Genomic DNA, 19,746 nt, shown 5'->3' with positions numbered 1-19,746 from the left:
ACCGCAAGTTTATGCGGCCCCTCACGTTTCGGTCAAGGGATGCTTGATTGGACGACAGAAGCCATGTGTTTACAGGGGACGAAAACACCTGATTCCGCCTCCAGATATATACTCCAACATAAATCAATCGTCAAACCCTCCCCATTCATCCTCCTCTCCCCCATTTCCATCGTCCACCGCTTCCCTCTCCCTGCGCCGCTTCAACCTAGGCATCCCATCGCCATCCCTAATAATCCTCCCCTCCTCATCCCTCTCAAACGGCCCATCTCCGTCGTCATCACCATCCTCCCCGTCCCCAAACCTCAACTCCACAACATCCCCGCCTTCACTCTCATCACTTCCCCCCTCCATCAGAGCCCTTAAATCCACCGCTTTCCTCCCGGTACTCTTCAAAATCGGGATGCCGTCCTCATCCCTAATAATCCTCCCCGTAACCTCGTCCCTGACAAACGGGCCTCCATCATCCTCCTCCTCTCCTTCCCCTCGATCCCGAACAAAACACGCCACGAAGAACCCCATCACCCCCCTCCCATCGCCCATCTGCGCCCGGATACACCCTTCCGCGACCTCATCCCCACCCCCAGCAGCAGCAGCAGTAGCAGTAGCAGCAGCGTCCCCGCGGACGGGCCACTCGCGCATGCCGCGGACCTGCTCGGCGCGCCGCAGCACGCGCCACCCGCGCTGCCGCGCCACGTCCGAGGCGAGCGCGGCGAGGACGACGTGTTCGTTCTCGACGCTGTGCACGGAGCAGGTGGAGTAGGTGACTTTCTTGGCGGCGGGGAAGGCGAGGGCGTGGAGGAGGATGGAGAGCTGGAACGTGGCGAGGGCGGAGAGGCGGGCTTGGAGGGCTACTTCATCTTCTTCTTCATCTGCTCTTTCTTCTTCCTCGTCTTCTTCTTTTTTTCCTTTGGTGGTAGGGTTGGTTTGGGTGGCGGGGCCGGGGCCGGGACGTTTTCGTTTGCGGGATTTGCTGGTGGTGCTGCTGGCGTTGGTAGCGGTACCAGCAGCAACAGCAGCAGTGGTGGTGTTATGAGGATGGTCGGGAATGTGGAACTCGGGCGTGTCGTCCCGCCCGACGATGCCGCTGCCCGAACAGCTCGGGTCGAGGAGCAGGGCGCCGACGTTGCGGAACTCGGGGGCGTGCGGGTCGGTTTTGAGAAAGTCGTAGCCCGGGTAGAGGACCGTGACGCTGTCGGACCCGGCCGTCCTGACCATCTTGTCAAGCGTCTTTGCGCGCTGCTTATCCTTCTCAAAGGCGAAGATCTTCTGGCCTCGCGCAAACCCCCGCTCGTGCAGGATCGCGGCTAGGTGAGTTGTCTTGTTCCCCGGTGCGCTGCACGCATCAATGATGTCGCCGTCTTCCGGCCGCGGGTCTAGAAGGTAGGCTGGGAAACAGGAAGCCTTGTCCTGGAGGATGATGGCGCCGGACTTGTAAGCGTCGGTCTTGGAAAAGTCGATCCCCGGGGGAGCGGCGATGAGATTGGGGACGTGCCCGTCGAGGCAGATCGCTCTTTTCCCCGTCGAGGCGGAAGCCATGACATCTGCGACGGTTGGGACAACCTCAAAGCCTTTAAAAGTTGTGTCAAGCTGCTCGTCGATGGTGCTCTTGATGGCGTTTACCCTGATCCAGCGCGGATGAGCAGGGCCCAGCTGGGCGTCCACCATGGCCTTGAGCGCGTCGAGAGTAGGACATTTTCTTCGCAGTCTGGCCCTGGTGAATTCGGATTGGAGTCTTGCTTTGTGCTTCTCGACCGAGGCACGCAGGCCGTGAGAAGCGGGCAGCGCTATGCCGCCCTTGGCGAGCAGCAGGTCGTGTGTGAGCAGGAGTGAGAGGGCAGGCGTGAGCTGGTCATGTCAGTCCCGTACGAGTGAAATTACAGAAGAGAAGTACATCCGGATACCTTTCGCTCGTTCTGCAGCAACTGGGCGTTCTCAACCACCTCTTTCAGCACGGCGCTCCACTTGCTCGCTTCAAACGCCAGGGCATAGACTTGCGCCGGGGGCGATTTAAGATCCTTGCTGCCAAATATTCTAGACTTGAGGCTGCCGCCGTGGGTTGATGGGCCCGTGACTATGGCTGCTGCTTCATGGTAAAGGGACATTTCGATAAGTCGCGGGGGAACAAGGCGTGAGGGTTGAAGATTGCTTGTGAAATGGAACCACTTCCGTCAAACGCCTGGTCAAGTCTTAACTTTCCTTCAGTACATTACGCTTTGCAGACAGATCCAGCTATCGCACTCGCTCCATGGAACAACTTCCACCCAAATTCGCTGACGAGAATGACTTGTCCAAGTCAAATTCGGAGGCGTGAGCAGCCGGCTGTTGTCTTGGGGAAAATTTGGTCAACATGAGACAGGGTTAGGGTCAACTCGCTTAACACATCAATACAGCACTTTGACTCTTGATGGTCCAGAAAGCAAATGGTATCCGGCTATATCCAAAGCAACGCATTTCAGGCTCCCAAATCACTCCGCCGCCTAAACCAGGCTGCGAAGCTCCAGGGGGTAGCAGCTGTCCGCCGCCCCAAGAATCGAAATAAGGATATATACATGTATGAATCGAAGATGGACAATTGCTCTGAATCCGGTGCTTTTTGCCCGCCAACTTATGACGCGCAAATTAACCAGATTCCGTCCAAATTTTGTTTCTTGAAGTTTCGTGTCGTCATAACTCCCAGGCCTTCCCGGCAACGAATGAATCCAGCGCCTCCCTTTTTCCCCCCTTGTCCTGCTGTGGGTATGATGGATGTTATGGACGAAAGGGTCCCATGAATGCCCTAGACCAAACCCCTCTAAACGTGTTGCCCCCGGGTTACCCCCAAATTGTTGCAAATACAGAAGCTCCAACTGCTACGAGCTGGAGCGAGAATGTGTACCAAAGAAAAAGAAATGCCGCTAGAGCGGCCAGGCCTGCGGAGCTTCTATCTCCGATGATGGCGCGAAGGCATCCGCGCGTGGTGCAGGTAATGGTGGTGCGCGTGTCGCTTGGTAGCGCCGGGCACGGCGCCGCCCTTCGTATAGAGTGTGAGGGCCCAGTCGCCGCCGCACGTCTCGCTGGCCTCGCCCTTGCAGGCCATGCTGCACTTGGACTCGTCCAGTTCCTCTGCCGCCGAGAGGTTGTTGCCGCAGAAGCACTCGCCACCGTACTCGGTGCCGGCAATGCTAAAACCCTCCGAGGCGCAGTAGTTGACGCAGGCCGTGTTGCTGACGGCGCCGATCTTGGGCAGGATCTTGCCGCTGAGAACGCGGTTGCTCGAGTCCTTGTAGCATCCGACATACTTGAAGTCGGAAATGTCTGCAGCCGTGTTGCTCGCTTGCCCGGTAGGCGCAGCGCAGTTCGAACATGCGTACACCGTCGCCGTTGCCCACACGGTAACTGTCTCGTAGACCGTCTTCGTCTTGCCGGGGCGGTGGGTGGACTGTGGAGGATTGGGCGGTCTAGTCGTAGCCTCTGCAACAGAGGATGAAGAGGACGAGCTAGAGCTTGGAACAGGCACAGTAACAAGTGTTGTCGGCGGGGGCGGGGGCGGGGGAGGTGGAGGAGCCGCAGAGGACGATGACTCCTTGATAGCGGGAGGCTGGGTCGACGAGGGTGCCGGGTTTTCGTTCCCGGTCTGCGACACAGGTGGGGGCGGAGGGGGAGGAGGGGGAGGAGGAGCAACATTTCCACCGCCATGACCCCAACCGGCAAGACGGTTATTTCCAGGCAAGTCCTTCAACTTGCCATCGATCTGCTCGTTGATGGGGCATTCGATTTTGCAAGACTCGCTTTCATCAGTGACTCCGAGCTTCAGACCAGGGCAGCTGTGAATGCCGGCGTGGCCGGCGTCGCACGTGTCGATGATATGCTGGAGCTCATCCTCGTCCCAGCCCGAGATGAAGTCGGCGTGGGCCGAGAAGCCGGTGGTGTCACCGTTCGAGAAGACAAACGGGCTTGCCTTCCCGATCAGCTTCTCGAAGCGCGGCCGCAGCGAGTGCGTGTCCCAGTAGGTCTCGAAGAACATGTGCGGCACATGGATCCAGCCAGGGGGGCAGTTGAGCTTGCCACCAGCAGCGGGAGTGGGAAACCGCATGTTATTCTGGTAGTTGGTCAGGCCGGCCGAAGGGTCATAGCACGACGGCATGTGGACATCGACGCGCATGGGCGAGGCGTAGGCATCACAGTCCTGGAAAGGGAAACCAATCCCAGAGCCCTCGTTGTGTGGGTCCGGAATGCCCGCCATGGAGCCATCCGAGCCCAGTGGCCAGCTCTTGATTCCGAACTCGGTACGGGGGCACGTAATCTGGACGGGCTGCACAGGTCCCTTGGAGGGGTCCAACTGCAGGGCGCCCGAGGTCGCCGGGGCCGTCCTCAGCTGGGCATTTCCGCTCACAATCTGCAGACCAACAGGGAAGGCCTTGATCTCGTCATCCGTGGCATCGAAGCTGGGTATTGTCAGCTGATCTTGTTCACCAACGGCGGAGGCGACACGGGACTCACAAGTAGTAGACGTTCGAGTAGTAAAACTTGACCGGCTCCAGGAGGCCCGTGTCGGGATCCTGGAAATAGAGAGCCGGGAACCAGTAGGAGCTTAGGTCAGCCCTGAGCTTGGCCGTAGTGCAGCGAGATTGCCGTAGCGACTCGCCGGTGGCGTTGAAGCCGAAGTTGCTTGCTCCCATGACGGTATGGACGTGGCCAGACGGGCCGCCGGGCGAGACGATGGGATCGGCACGGCAAGTCGTCAAAGGGCCCCCCCCATTGTGCTGCAACACGGCGAAAGTACGCCTGTCTTTCGCGGCAGCGACCGAGGCGACCAAGGTCGCCAGGACGACGGCGGGGAGCATTGTTTCGGTTGTCCTCGGTTGTTTCGATTCAGGTAATCGTACGTGCTCGAGTATCGCGTGGGTACAGAAGCGGGTAAGTATATATGTCGGGGTCGCGGTCCTCAAGAGACCCTGGCGTCGAGAAAATGTCGCTGGGACTGTAGAAGAGATATCTGGGGTGCCAAAACACCAGTTGCCACCAGAAGAACGGGGATAAATGTTGCTCGCAACAGTTGGTTGGCTGCTTGGTCTGCTTGCTTTTCCGGAGACGGAAGTGAAGTTGAGGCTACACAGCTCGTGTGAATGGAAAGGAAGGTGGTGCGAAGCAGGCTCAGCAGCTTGAATGGGAAAAGGAATGTGAAGCAAAAGCCCAAAAGCGCAAGCGCGCAAGCAGAAAAGGAGGGACTGGCAGGAGGTGCCGCGAAAGAAAACAACGAGACCCAACGAAGCTGAGGAGAGGGCGTGAGAAGGCGGAGACGGAATGGGAGGGGAGGCCGGATGGAAGGTGACCTGGTTTATACATAGCGAACGTGGAGCCTACCCTAACACCTAGACCACGGTTTATCGTACTATACTACTGTACAAGGGTGACAGCTCCGCTCATCTGCATGGACAGGTTGGTAGGGCTTGGCAGGCACAACTGCCTGGCCGGGAGTGATGAGGTGGGAATTTGTGGATGTGGTCGGGCTCTTCACACGGCCCAGACCTTTGGGCACTTCGCACCACCCACCACGCAACCCCGGTGTGCCGAGCAAAGGTGGTCATTTTCTGGGCTCCCCGATAAGAAGTTGTCCATACGTGTTCGGCAATTTGCAGCTGGTAATTGCTGGCACTACCTAATAAATGGTGGCCGTAAGGAACGAGAGGGAAGAGTGCCGGGAGATTCGGAAGCAGAGAGAGAGAGACAAGAATGGATGTACGTGGTGAGGGGGGGTCGAGAAACTTACTGGCAGCCTACCGGCAGCTGGCAGAAAACAAGAATTCTCGGCAGGGGAAAAAGTAATCCTTTACGCTGTGTACCTGCATCTTGCAGATGCTTGCGACGGATCTATTGGACGACTAGCTCGTTCTGGGTCGGTACTGCGCAGGCCTGCGTTGGCACGGGATGACAAGGGGAAAAAACGCTCATTGTCGCCACACCCCTTTTGGCTATTTTCTCGTTACCGCGTCTCTATGCCATCCAATAGGATCCCGCCGAAAGTGACTGTGGTTTTGTTAAAATAAAGGGTCTGTTTTGCGAAACAGAAACGGCCGCCGACTGACAACGGACGAACACCGTTCGCACAACCAGGCCCATCCGTTTGCCGCAGCAGCGGGACTGGAATGCCTTACCGAAACGGCATCCGCACTCAATACTACACTACGTAGTGTTCTTGAATCATGACCGATGGGTGTTTCCACTCATGTTCTCGTTCGGAAAGGCCTCGATCATTGATCTTCGATCCCATGTCTGTCTTTGGAGGATCTGCATCCTTGTTGCACCCGCCCAACGGCCCGAGGAGGTGGCTCGACTTCTGAATCCTCTGGAAATTTTCTGTGGGGCTGCCCGAGGGCAAGTCCCAGATCAGAACACGGCAACATCTATTCGTACTTGGCAGACTCAACTCTCGCAGAACCCTTGCGGCGCTTGCACTGAAGCTAGATCTGTTTACGTAGCTAGGTAACCACATGAACAGGCCTAGTTTCTTACATCGTACACTCCGCATGTTCCATTGAGAGAGGCTGGAATGTCCCGTGCGAAGACACACGATCGGGGGATCTGAACGCCAAGCCGGTCCGCGGTTCAGCTCATTGGCGAATCGGGTTCGGCGGACGAGAGAAGACCACCAGCAGAAGGCTTTCTGGTGAAACGTGCCAAGTGAGTTCAAATGAGCGCCCCCGGGAAGGATCAAGCCACGCCTGAATTTTCACCTGAGGGCCGAGCGGACATCCAGGAATGGAATCGCATGCGAAAGCATGTTGCTTGCCGAGACAAGGCGATCCGGGATTTGGGTGCATGTTTGTTTGGTTTCATCACTCTGATTTTCGGTTCGTTGCCGCCCTCGCATGGTCGGGTTTGATTGCCATTCATCTGGGCCCATGTGCTTTCCCTGAACGCTGGGTCGTCACATTCCCAACACGCGCGCGGCACTGCTCAGCAGGAGACCGGCAGCTGAGATGGATGCAGCCGTCCCTCACTAGACTTCGCCAGGTGGGGGATACCTGTGCGACCAGATCCCCAGCCTTGAGCACATTCCGTAAGGCACAGCCGCCACCAATCGTCGAAATCTGCTGTGGGGAGCAAAATAACACTAAAAACCCGCTGCCTCCTTTGGCCCCATCCGCGCCGTCGTCGAAGAAGCTCTATTAGAGGCACAGACCAAACGCAAACGGTGATAACTTGCCACGTTACGGCGCCGCGCTGGTATGGCGTGTTACCTCACAATTTCGCGGTTTCGAGAATCACAAAAAGAGGCACGGGCGGCGTCTCGTTCCTATCAAGGGACCCTCATCTCACCTCAGTGGGCATTCAGTTGGAACCAAATAAGAAGAAACATCGCAGTCAGCGGCCGGCAGTGATGGCCTCTTTCCTGATGCAACCACTATTAGTTAGGTAGGCTTGCTGCGGTGTATGTGGGCTCAATAGTGCAGCTGACGTGGCCTCGCTCCATGGGCCCCCGGGGCTGTTGCTGTTGTCAGCCCGCCCATAGTTCCTACGCTTGCCCATCGGAAATTCCGTTCCATCGTTCCAATAGAAACCCCAAGCTGCCCCCGTGCCTCTGCATCGCTAAGTGGTTTGATCGTGAGCACAACATGGTCTTGCAGGACGGCCAGAGGAGGATGAACTACGCCCGAGGACCCAGCTCAAAACCAACCAAACAACGAACGCATTCGGGGTCTCTCTGACTCGACTGACCTCCGTGAGATTCCTATCATCCTCAACCATTCAAGAGACATTGTATTCCATTCCAGGAGACTCAGCTCCGACGCCATCACGTGCGCTATCCGAGGAGGGAGAGCTGCGCGCTTGAGGCTGAAGGAAAAAGGTCAGATAAGAATGCGATGCAATCAAGGGACCACTTCTGGAGAATCACTTGATGAAGTAACATCCGTCTCGAGCCTCTTCTCCCCGTCATATTGCCGTATGTTGGCCGCGGGCTCGTAATCACCCCAACCCCATAGTTGATCAGGGCAAATTAATCTCCCTTGCCTTGAACACAAAGTCAGTCAGGTAGGTAAGTTCCTGAACGCCATGGAATGCGACCTCCGCTGGCCCAACCAACCAAAACCAAAACCCAAAAAAAAAAAAAAAAAAAAAAAAACCGGCTGACTTACACCCGTACCATGCATGGCCTAACTCCTTTGTACACTCTCCAAGAACCCACCCCACCACTTCACTCCAAAACCAACCATCTCCCCGCCACCGCCCTCGCCCCCTCCACGTCCCCCAACAAGTAACACATACTCCTGATGTTATACGCCGCCTCCACCGTCAGGTCCTCGTCCCCCATAACACCCCCCTTCAAGCCGTCGCTACCAGTCCCCTCCGCCTCGTCCAGGACCTTCTTGTAATACTCCACCGCCAGGTTCCCCAGCCCGATCAGCGAGTACGCCCGGGCGACGTTGAAGTGCGCCTCCTGCCTCTGGGCGGGGCTGTCGGGCGACGCGGCCAGGCGGTCGCGGTAGTAGCGGAACAGGAACGCGAACCCCTGCGTCAGGAGGTACTGCCGGTTGGTGGCCTGGCGCTTGAGCGCGTAGTGGATGTAGGCGAGCGCCGTGCTGAGATTGATGAGGCAGTTGGACGGGTCGAGCGAGGCGGCGCGGGCAAAGTACGACAGGGCGTAGGTGTAGCTGGTCGTGGTGAAGAGGATGTGGCCGTAGATGGTGAGGAGGCAGACGTCGAGGGCTATGGCGTCGTCGTCCTCCTCCTCGGCGGCGGCGGCGGCGGCGGCCCCTTTTGCGTTCTGATTTGTACTGCCGCCTCCGCCTTCGGCTTTCTTCATGACAATATTGTCCATCGTCTTGATCTGCCGGAGGATGAACTTCTGGGCGGGCCCAGAGGTGTACCACGACACGGGCGTCTGACAGACGCGACACATGGCCGAGAACATGCGGTACGAGTCTGTTCCCGGCATGTAGTCGCGCATGAAGTAGCGCGCGATGGCCACGCACGTCTCTTCGTCGCCTGCGTAGACGGCACACGAGGCCCACGCGACGTGGATGAGGAAGGTTGCTTCGGTCGACGTCCACACGACCGAGTCTCGGGCGGCATGACAGACGATGTAGGCTTCCCGGTGCTGGCCCGAACGGACAAGGGCGAAGGCGTAGTTGAGGAAGATGTCGAGCCACGTGTCAAATGGGATGCCGCGATGTTCGGAGGGGAATTTGATGGGGAGCCGTAGGGTTTGTTCCTGGCCCTCGACTGGTGCGAGGTCTGGCCTAGTTGTTAGCATGTGGGTTTCCATGTCAGTAAGAGAGACAAGGAGAGAGGACATACTCTGCCGCAACCGCTCTTCCATTGCCGCAAGCTTCATATTCCGCGCTGGCACAGCGGCCTGACCTCCTTGCACATTGGCAGCATACCCCAGAAATTTTATATACTTCTCCCACGGGTAGAACTGTTTGTAAGATCGGAAGTCGTCCACGAGGTCCTTTGCCGCCCTCATCCAGCTCGTTTTGGCCTGTTCGTCTCCGTCCACGGCGCGTCCCTCGAGTTCCTTCATCAGCTGGAAGTTCTTAGCCGCCTCGGCCGTCATCTCCAGATCCTGTTGTCTTCTCTTCTCCGCATTGATCAGCCGGCGGGGCACATATTTCGACTTCTTATTGGGGTCCCTGGGTTTGCGGGGTTTCTTCTCCCTCGGTTTCCGAGGCCCGTACGGACCGCGCCGTCTTCGAGTCCCAGGCGCCGTTCCGTCACCTCGTCTCGCCTCCAGATTCATGGCTTCCCGTACGAGAAGGAAGGCTTCCTCTCGCCCTTCCTGTTCCGCTTCACCCTCGTACATGTTCGCCAGCTGCACACGAGCCTCGATGTGGTCTTCATCCTCCTCGATTGCGGCAATAAAACACTCCTCGGCGGCCGCTTTCTCGCCAAACGCCATATGATAGCGGCCTTGGCAGACGAGAAAATCGGCATCCAACACGACATCTCCGGTCGTGGTTGCAATGTGTCTGTAGAGCTCTAGATAACGGATCGCCTCGTCAGCCCTATCGCGATCCAAGAGCGCGACGGCGATGTCCTTGAGACAATCCGGAAAATCCATAAAGCCCTCGGCTCTCGCTGGGTCCAGCAGCTGCAAATGTAGATTCGCCTCATACTCGAGGCCGACCTTGCTTCGGTAAACGTAAAGCTTCGCTCGCAGATCGACCGGGAGGCCCTGGCCGTAGCTGTCTTGAGGGAACCGTGCCGGTTCAAAATCAGGCACAGCGACTCGTCTGTCGTCGTGTATGTCCCACTCCCTGTCATCATCCGTCCATTGATCCCAATAGGACTCGGCTCTCCGGCCAAGCAGCCAGCGTGATATCTCCTTGAGCTGCTGCGCGCCCTCTTGCCACTTCTCCTGTATAGTAAAAAACTCTAGATAAATGCGAAGATCCGACCACTCAAACCTGCCCTCCTCGGCATCGAACGTCCCATTCGCCTGCAAGTAATCAACAAGCCGCCGGTACGCGCCCCTGGCCACGTCTGCGCTCTTCCGCGGGTCCTTGACGTCGAGCGCGACATCCGCAATGTTCCGCACCGTCCGGATGTTCCACGGCCGGTAGTTCAGCGCCTTCTGGTACTCGGCCAGCGCCTTGCTCGCGTTGCCCTGCAGCATGATCACGTCGGCCCTGCCGGTGCGCGCCACGATGTTGGACCTGTCCGTCTCGAGCGCCTGCGTGTAGCATGCGTAGGCGCGCCGCAGCACCTCGTCCTTCTCCGGCCCGTCCTCCAGGTCCTCGAGACACTCGAGCGCGTACTCGGCCGTGCTGATCCACTGCTGCACGTCCCTGGGTGTCAGGTGGGCGGCCGAGATGCGGCACCAGATGGCCTGCTCCCGGTTGCCGAGCGTTTCGTGCACCGTCGACAGCAGCGTCCAGGCGTGAAAGACCTCGCTGTTGATGCGGATGATCTCGCTGAGCTGGGCGATGGTCCGGTCGTAGTCGTTCTGCTGGAAGGCTTCGTTGGCCAGCGACATGCGGAACTGTATGTCGGGCGGGAGCTTTGCCGCTTTTCGCGGGCCCATAACCCTCCTTGGCTTCTTCCGGCCACCTAGGCCTGCTTTGCCCGCTAGCTTGCGAGGCGGCGGAGGTTGATAGGGTATGCCGGATGCTTCGGCTCGCTGCCGGGCCACGAAGGCTTCTTGTAGCAGGTCGAACCGTTCGACCTCTGCCCGCAGCTCGAGGGCGTCCGAGTCGGCTGAGATGTCGCTTACAACATCGTCCTCCTGGTCGTCATCCATCTGAGTATCCTGCTGCTCCAGAGTCGGCTGCTGGTATAGGTTCGGATCCACCATCGCCATAGGGAAGTTGTCCGCCGTGTACGCCGCAGGCGCGGCTGGCTGATCGATATTCATCCTGTCTATCTTGTGATGCTCTCGTGGTGGGTATAGCTCAAAAGTTACAGTGGATCAATGATCTAGAAACCGTTGACTGAATGCATGGGGTCCAACCACTCTCAATCTTTTAACTCGAACCTGTGCCGGTCTTGAAAGCTAATAATGAAAGTTTGACACCGTCTAAACGTTCCGGCCGGCTTTCACTGCCGCCCAAACCCAGACTTCTGTCGCCCAGTTTTATCAATCATGAGTGGAATACCGAGGCCATCCGTCAATCGCTTTGAGCCGGGAAGTTTGATAAGAAGAAGTGGTCGTGACGTCTTGGAGGTGACGCTGCAATGGGGTTGAACTGTGAAATCGGGTGCTGAATTCTAAGTTGTAAAGGGATAAAGTGTAACCAGACTGTGCCCACGGCCGACCCTCCCCTGGTGGTCCGTGCTAATCCACATTGCGCGCACGTTGTCGGCTTGGGAATGAGTTTGCTGTAAATAGAAAGCGTTGGATAGCGTGCTGTCCATTGTTTACTATTGTATGATCATTGTTGTACGATGGAGACCGTAGACCCCTTCCGATGGTGGTGCTTGGTTGTTTCTGCTCTTGGTCATTGTTTGTCCTTTCATTTGCTTGCATAGCCGAGTTACATGGCTTTGGGCGAACAATCTCCGCAAGCGACGAACTCCTCGAGATCCTCAGCGCAGCGGAACATCCGAGATGGTAGGTACGCTGACACTCGTCGGAGAGGAACTTGGTCATGAAGTATTTCATTGCCGGTAGCGGTACTAACCACGCTTAACCAACGCCTCCCCTCCAGCACCCCCCCCCATTCGTGGACCATCGTCCAAACTTAAACCATTGTACACATACACAAACGAATCGAACTTGCGGAACAGGAAACTCGGGCTAAACGCTCGCTCAAAAGGTTTGCTGAAGAGAGATCACCATTATCCACATGCCTTCCCCAAATCCCCAGCTCGGCTAACGTAAGGATGATGGATTAGCCACCCAGTCCTAAATATGCCCCCTATGGGCCCTCTAAAATATTGCTTCCCGCTCTTCACCATTTTTTCCCTGCTTCCGCTAAAGTTGGGCAGCGAGCTACTAGCCCAGCTTTCCCTCGTTACGGGCCTCTGTCGCGATGCGTCAGTCGTCAATCTCTCCGATGGTGAGCTCAGAAAAACTTACCCTTGACCTGCTCGAAGACCTTGAGCATCTTGCGTCTAGCACCCAGCGCGTTGACGCCACGCTCCTCGAGCTGCTTGTCGTCCAGCTCGATGAGTTCTGTCCACTTCATATCCTTGAGGTTGTCCGTGTACTTGTGCAGGCGCAGGCTCCGCAGCCAGCTCGGGATGTCCTGCAGCAGAGACGGGTCCGTCGGATCCTCAGGCGGCTTTGAGGTGCCTCTCCGTCCACGCGGAGACCGGCCACGGACCATGTCTGAGTGGTCCGAATGGTAGCCCTCCTGGCCTACCAAACTGAATTGAGCCAAATTTACTGGAGCCAGTCCATTGTTCATAAGTGAAGGTGCCCCATCGTAGGCGCTCAGGAAGCCGTTATTCTGCGGAGACGTGAAGGCAAGGGCGGGGCCGTAGTTCTGCACCGCGATGCCCGGTGAGTTGGGACGCGACCGATGGGCCGCAAAGCTCAAGTTCTGCGGCTGCTGGAGAGACATCATCTGCTCGCGGGTGAGCGAGACGCCGTGCTCGCTGACCATGATCGCCCCAGGGATATTTGGCATACCCGGAGTCAACGGGTTCTGGCCCTGGCCGCCGGGCGCGTCGTTGGAGCGGGCACGGCGGTACTTGCGAACATCGTCCAGCGCAAACCGGTTGTTGACGGTGGAGAGAGCCGCCAGCTTCATCGCCGTGGCATTGGCCACCATGTCGGCATTGTTCCCTTGCGTCTGGTTGAAAGTTGGCACCATCGGCGTGTTGACCATCGAGGCCCAGTTGCCGCTCGCCGCGTAGGGTGACAGGAGAGGGAGGTCGTTTAGTTGTTGTTCCCCGGCCGTCAGTGTCGTAGATTGGATATTCGAGTTGCTCGAGATCTGGGGCCGGGGGGACCGCAAAGCTCCGGTTGACGGAGGCGGCTGCACGAACTGGCCCATGGGCGTCTGGCCAGAAGAAGACTTGGGCCGCGAGGCATCGTTGGGTCCCCAGGGCGAGGCCGGATTCTGTCCGTTGGGGTCATCCTTGGGAGCAGAAATCGTCGGGGCCACCAGAGAGTTCCGGTTATCCACCAAGCTATTTCGAGTCGAGGTGGGGGGGTTGCCCGTCTGTTGCGTAAACTTGGCCTTCTCGGTCGCAATGGCCGCGGCGGCGTCGGGGAACATGGCGTTGATTGTCGAGGAGTCCAGGCCGGACTGGCGCTTCACGTTCGGACTCGGGCGGGCCAGCGAGTTCCGGGCTGAATCCACATTCAGTTTGTTCATGGCGTCGCTCAGGCGATTCGACATGGGGTCTGCATCACGTTCGTGTTAGACAACGCAAGGATACCCTGCGAGGAGGGGAAAACGAACCCTTATCGAAGTTTGCAGGCGACAGCACGCCCGACATGGGGTGATTCTTCCCCATCTGCTGCAGAACCTGGATAAAGAAACGGATCTGGACCTGCGTGGTCTGCTGGAGCAGAGCGTAGAGAGCTGCGGTCCGCTCGGCCTCACTCAGGACCCGGAACCACTGCTCAATAGCGCTGAGCTCGTCCTTGAAGTCCTGGTCGAGGGTAGCAGCAGCCATTTCCTCCAGGGTCGTTTCGTACTGGTCAATGTCGGCGATCCACTGCTGGGCAAGCTTGTCCTGAGGGTCCATGTCGGCGTTGCCCTGGCCCTGGCTCGCCTGCACCTGACCGTAGAAGTCGGAGGACGGCCGGATCCGGCTCGCGGCCGCCTGTCCAGTCAAGGCGGCCATGTCTGCCGAGGCGCGCAGACCGTGCGTGGTTGCGCCGACGGCGCGCGACGACGGAGGCCGCAAAGACGAGATGTTGGTGGCCTCGGGCGTGCTGTTGCGATTGCTCATGATGTTGGACATGTTGAGCATGCCCGTCACAGAACCGAGATTCGAAATGTCGAGCCGTTCGAGTGGCTCAAGCCGGACCTATAAAATGGAGGGGTGGGAAAAGAATCAAAGCGCTGTCTCTAAAAATTGCTCGGTACCCAGTGCCAGGGAAAGATGAAACAGGGCTCGCGGCTGTTTGGCTGTTAGCTGGCGTCGGAATAGTGGGTGGCCCACAGCAGAGAGTTTTGTGATCTTCAGGATCCCGATTCATGCCATAGCGAGATATGCGTTCCAAGACGTACCAAAGGCAGATATCGCATGCGTGTGCGGATATTACTTGAGGATATTAGACTGGCTCTCGGGGGACTTTCGAAGTCGCTGCGGAAGAGGATACGAAAAGGTGCGAATGACTTTCGAAGACTCCTGCAGTAACCCGCTGGCCTCAAAGGAGGATCGAAAATTTCGCGAGAAAGAAGAGTCGCTATAGGGCACGAGGTTCTGTCGCAGGAGCATCCCGGTTAGCAAGGGCGAAGGAACCACGGTTGAACATATGTGGAGGCGGCTCGCGAAGCGACCTTCGATGCAAGTAGATGAGCAAAGATGCTGAAAGAAATAAATGCTCCAGATACAGTCGCGGGGAGAAGCCCTCGAAGATCGGATCAAAGAGGAACACAAAGACGGTTGGTTTCGCGATCACCCTTCTCCAGATCCAGTCGTGGCCCCTTTACCAGTCGCGACGGGGAAATATCAGTCGGTCACGAGGGGAGGGGAGGGGGGGCGGTTGTAAGTCGACATACCCATTAAAGCAGCGCCAGACTATCCAGAAATCCAAGCGAGACGAAGAGCAAATGCTGGCTCCGGCCTGAACCAGCGGAGTCGACGGTTCGCGGTGAAAGGGACAAAAAAAAAAAAAGGAGGGAGAGTCGAAGGACTCGAGGGACCTGAATGCGTCCAACGGAAGGAACGGAAGGCGGAAGCGAAAGCGGGACCGGATCTGAGCGCCCAGCTGAGGCTGGAGCCTGGACAATCATCGACCGGCTTAGCACTCAGGAGTGCCCCCACCCATGGATGTTTCGCTTTTCCTTCTACAGCCGCCGGCCCCGCCTCGGCGTAACCACACAATGGAAGCCGCAAAGACCGCAAGACCCATACTATTGATTGCTTTGGCAGGCCTGAGCTTGTGTGGGTGTAACGGAAGTCATAATTCAAAGCCGGTTTTCGAGCTGCCAGAGCATCTACGATCACCGGTGTCTTCCCTTATTTGCTGCGCTTCATTGGAGGCTCGTCCGCGGATCCAAAGAGCCTGGACCGTCAGCCCTGCCAGTGTAGGCGCTTAGCGTTAGCAAACCCCCTGACTGTTGGGGGAATAGGGACTGTCGAGCTCCCCAAATCCCCCGCCCAACTGCGGCGGGGCAGCACACACCTGTCAGCACTACACAATAGGCCACCCAATTATACGTGATGCTCCCAGCACTACTTGAGCCTCACAGCAGTCAAATATAAGATGGATGGCACATAAAACAAACAAGATAAGACCGATGTGATATGTAGATTACCGTAACTACCAAGCATATAGCGGACCGAGAGTTCTGCCAAGCTGACGCAGAAGCTCACCGAGGGCCGTTCACTCACCGCGGCACGGAAAGGGCCCAAACCAGTCTGACATCAAGGCATCCCATCAGATTGGATAGCGAATGATTGGGCCACGGGCAAGCAGCGCTGGAGCGCGCTGCTGACCACGAACGCTGGAAACGGGTACTCAGCCCCGTTAGGTGGACCAACACTGTAGATCGCAAAGTTGGCGGATGATCAGATTAAGTATGTTGCCTTGCTTTCATGCACCAAAGTCCTTCGGAGACAAAGAGCAGAGGTGTTTGGTAATAGCGAGGCTACTCCTTCTTGGCACGAAATAATCCTTCAGCAAAAGAGCACGGGAAGAGAAGCTCAAAGCTGTACACACTAATGCCGTTTGTGGTTCGATGCTGTCGCTCCGGGAACGACAGCCGAGTCCGAGGGGAAGGGGGACAAGGAGGGAATCCAAAGTCGTCGGTCGCTCGCAACACGTCTTTTTCGGCACAAAACACACACGCACATACACACCTTAGGTTGTTCCTGGGTCAACGCCGCGCTCGAGAGGGAGGGGATACAGCTCGGCAGTTCCGCCTCGCGCACGAGGCCAATGCATTCCGCTGGTTGATGAATGACGCCCTAGATAACACCTCGAAAAGCCGGCCCAGAAGCGGTGCGTATACCGTCACCGCAGAAACCCTTCGTAAAGGTCATGTCCGAAGATGGTCCTCTCCGTAACCGCACGCACGCGTAAATAGGAAAAATGTTCAAGCAGTCTCCCTCTTGCCCTCCCGGAACTCCTTCTGTGAAGCTGGGTTAGCAAAATCGATCGCGGCCGAGATCGAGCGGGCTGTTGAGGCGTACCAGAGCCTTGGCGGTGCCGTGGAGCGCATGCCTGTGGTTTCTCCGGAACTTGGGGTCGGTACCCTTCAGCGACGGGTACCTCTGGGTCTTGGGCTTCTTGATGCTGTAGTAGTCCCCGCGTTAGTTGTCCCATGTCGTTGCAGTTTTCATTGTCGATTATTCGCCGTACCCGTTCCGGTGCGCCTTGCGCGACTGGTTGTGCTGAGACGAGTTCTTAGACTCTGCAGAAATTGTCAGTATTTTGGCAGGAGAAAATTTCGGGTGAGCGACAATCACATACTGGCCATTGTTGTTGATTTCGACTCCGAATGAAGACGATTGCTGAGTCTGAGAAGCTGGGGTGCAAGGTTTCAAGAATGTAGCTCACGCACAAAAAGGTGGGAAAGAAAATTGACTGCCCTAATTTGGTGGATGTGGCTAGTGTGTGGCTGACGGGGCTTGGTAAAGGTTCAGATACGACGTAATCATAGTAAATTACAGTTATAGTATAAGTACACGAACAATTTCTCCAGGTCAAATAAGAGGTGCTGAGAACTCTCTTTTTCTCTCTCTCCCTTTACCGGTGCAGTCGTACAATGATTTCATTACAAGTATCTGCAAAATGAGACTCTATATGCGCTATCCATTACAAAATATCGCCCAAGAACCTGTCACCGATGCAGACCGAAGACCATGGTTACCCTTATACAGCGAGGTGTATTCCGAGTCTATCAAGCGATACAGCATGGATGTTAGGCCTTATTTCATAGTCGCCGGCACTGCCAGCTTTGCAGCAGCAGCCAGGCCGGCAGTCCTCCTGAGCTGCCGCGACCGCATGGCCTGGATATATCGGACGAAGAGGACAAAGAGGAGTTCGACGCTGCGATAACCGAGTCAGTTCCAATCCTCGATCGATATTCTGCTCTCGTTGGCAAGACGCACCGCTCCTTGGTCATCATCAGGATACCCTGGACCAGTAGGCCCTTCAGAATCTGCGGGCCGATGCCCTTGAACAAACTCAGGGCGCCTTCATTCTCAATGATAAACTGCATGACCTCGACAAAGGTCTTGAACGGCTTCCCTTGGCGTGCCGGTGGCGGCTTGGACTGCAGGCCGACCTTGGCAACGATCAAGGGTTGTGTGACGATGGTGGCTAGCACCTTGGACATGGCGCCGAGGGCTAACGAACGATGTTAACCTCCTGTGGCAGTAACCGCGTACGGACAAGCTTACCAAATGCCTCCCAGGGCGAGAGGTTCTTCTTCCCGGGGAAGAAAACGTCCTTCAACCGCTCATACGCGCCATACGTGATGGACGGGTTGATAACCAGGACCAGGCTCGCCTTCAATCCTCTCCAGAGCCCAGAGATCCCATCTTCGCCCTCGATAACCTCGCGGGCAGTGTCAATGATACCCTTCCTGTCCTCCTTGCTCTGCGTTTGTTGCCTGGTTGTGATGACGGCGACCGGGATTGTGAAGAGCTGTGCGAGAGCACCGGCGACAGCACCGAGAGACAGCTCGACAACAGTGGACGGCTGGGCCGCCGACTTGCCGTACTTGAGGTAAAGGGTGCGGACAACCGAGTACCAGTAGAAATAGGCAAAGTTTGTCGAGGCGACACCAATCAAGGAGCCGCTCATGCCGGCATACAGTCCGGCAATGCCCTCAGCAGAAGCAATCTTGCTAATGGCGTCCCATGTCGACTTGTAGTGAACCTCGTCTGGAGAGCCGTCCGTCTCCTTGGCGTCGCTCTGCTTTACTTGAACTTGAAGCTTTGTCTTGACGCTGGGCGGAGACACAGGGTCAGCAGGCGGACGCGACAGGGCTAAATGAGCATCACGTACAGATCCAGAGGGTACACAAGCGCATTGGCGAAGACTGCGCCCGCGGCGCCGGCCGACGCTCGACCCCACGGCCCAATTGGGGCTGGCTTTGACTGCGCGGCCATCGCTATCTCCTCTGCTCCTCGGTGCCCGCGGCTCTTGCGGAGCGCTCGAAGATCTATCGTTGTGGTCGGCGATCGGAAGCAAGGTGTTGGAGACCGGAAATCGGAGCCAAGAGCCGGCTAAAAACCCCCACTGAGGACGGCAGTTGCTTCGCCGACGTCGTAAGACTATGGGCGGCCACAGGGAGGAACTCTACCGTAAAAACTGGAAGGCTTCACACAAATACATAGGATCGAAGAAGAACAATGGCGATAGCGACGGCGGCGCCGGAGGACCCATCTCTGTAATAAGAACGCCGAGGCGCTGCCGGCAGTTCTGTGGGTCGCAAACCGTTCCAGCGTGTTGCGCCCGTGATATCGATAACCGGATAACCTCGGCTGCGGCGCTCACGGTGCTCGGAGAGCGCTTGGGGCATTGCTGGGGGCTTCCATTGCCCCGCATCGCAGCCCGCTGCGATTCAGGTCACGTCACTGAATGAATCGATTCTGCGAGACATCAACGAGCCAAAGACTCCACGCCAAATACTCGGAACAAGCCGGTCCCTGAACCGTGGACCCCGGTGCAAGCGGCCAAGACGCTCGTTCTCGGTCACTTATTGGTGTCGGGAAGTGGACTCGAGAACGGAGGCCGAATAAATCGACTGTGTCCTCGGATACTGTTGACCCTAAAGAGAATAGAGAATAGAGAAAAAAGAGACATAGGAAGAGAAAGAGATCAAAAAAAAAAAAAAAAAAAAAAAAAAAAAAAAGACTTATTAGATCTAATAGGAAAGTAGCAAAGATCCGTAGAGCGAAGTTTAATATTAGGCATTCAAATACGATTACACTATCAGTAGACACGGTTGATATATCTGGATTGTGAGATCATGTTGGCGTTGGGGATCCGGCTGGGGTCGCATTCGAGATGTATCTTTGAAATATGTAACTCGCGCCTAGCTGCATTCTGGTAATGCTCCTCCCATCGAATCCATCCCAGCTTCGTCTGTTACAGCCACCTCTACCCCACTGCCTAGGCACAACTTCCGGACGAGGAAGAATTGGGTATGAGTGATAATTGACGAGTCTTGGCGATCGTTCGTTTAT

General features: G+C 56.8%; 5 protein-coding genes across 5 annotated transcripts; all 5 read right to left on the bottom strand.

Moving 5' to 3' along the window:
* Positions 1–123: 123 nt before the first annotated feature.
* MFIFM68171_10642 (uncharacterized protein) lies at positions 124–2,102 on the bottom strand (the record flags this gene model as incomplete). Its single annotated transcript, XM_071066061.1, has 2 exons — positions 124–1,845; positions 1,902–2,102. 2 exons carry the CDS (start codon positions 2,100–2,102, stop codon positions 124–126), a joined length of 1,923 nt encoding a protein of 640 aa, XP_070922162.1.
* Positions 2,103–2,920: 818 nt separating this feature from the next.
* Positions 2,921–4,823, bottom strand: MFIFM68171_10641 (uncharacterized protein; the record flags this gene model as incomplete). Its single annotated transcript, XM_071066060.1, has 2 exons — positions 2,921–4,424; positions 4,480–4,823. The coding sequence occupies 2 exons, from the start codon at positions 4,821–4,823 to the stop codon at positions 2,921–2,923; spliced, it is 1,848 nt and encodes a 615-aa protein (XP_070922161.1).
* A 3,353-nt stretch (positions 4,824–8,176) lies between these two features.
* Positions 8,177–11,335, bottom strand: TFC4 (transcription factor TFIIIC subunit tfc4; the record flags this gene model as incomplete). The annotated part of the gene is made up of 2 exons (XM_071066059.1): positions 8,177–9,216; positions 9,280–11,335. The coding sequence occupies 2 exons, from the start codon at positions 11,333–11,335 to the stop codon at positions 8,177–8,179; spliced, it is 3,096 nt and encodes a 1,031-aa protein (XP_070922160.1).
* Positions 11,336–12,415: 1,080 nt separating this feature from the next.
* On the bottom strand, positions 12,416–14,349 carry VTS1 (Flap-structured DNA-binding and RNA-binding protein; the record flags this gene model as incomplete). Its single annotated transcript, XM_071066058.1, has 3 exons — positions 12,416–12,444; positions 12,500–13,774; positions 13,833–14,349. The coding sequence occupies 3 exons, from the start codon at positions 14,347–14,349 to the stop codon at positions 12,416–12,418; spliced, it is 1,821 nt and encodes a 606-aa protein (XP_070922159.1).
* Positions 14,350–17,478: 3,129 nt separating this feature from the next.
* On the bottom strand, positions 17,479–18,666 carry ANT1 (ADP/ATP carrier protein; the record flags this gene model as incomplete). Its single annotated transcript, XM_071066057.1, has 4 exons — positions 17,479–17,599; positions 17,662–17,899; positions 17,953–18,503; positions 18,563–18,666. The coding sequence occupies 4 exons, from the start codon at positions 18,664–18,666 to the stop codon at positions 17,479–17,481; spliced, it is 1,014 nt and encodes a 337-aa protein (XP_070922158.1).
* Between the last annotated feature and the right edge of the window lie 1,080 nt (positions 18,667–19,746).

Source organism: Madurella fahalii (assembly GCF_045866475.1).
Source record: "Madurella fahalii IFM 68171 DNA, scaffold_6, whole genome shotgun sequence".
Classification (NCBI taxonomy): domain Eukaryota; kingdom Fungi; phylum Ascomycota; class Sordariomycetes; order Sordariales; genus Madurella; species Madurella fahalii.
The sequence above is the reverse complement of the archived record's forward strand: the minus strand, read 5'-3'. Positions and strand labels throughout refer to the sequence as shown.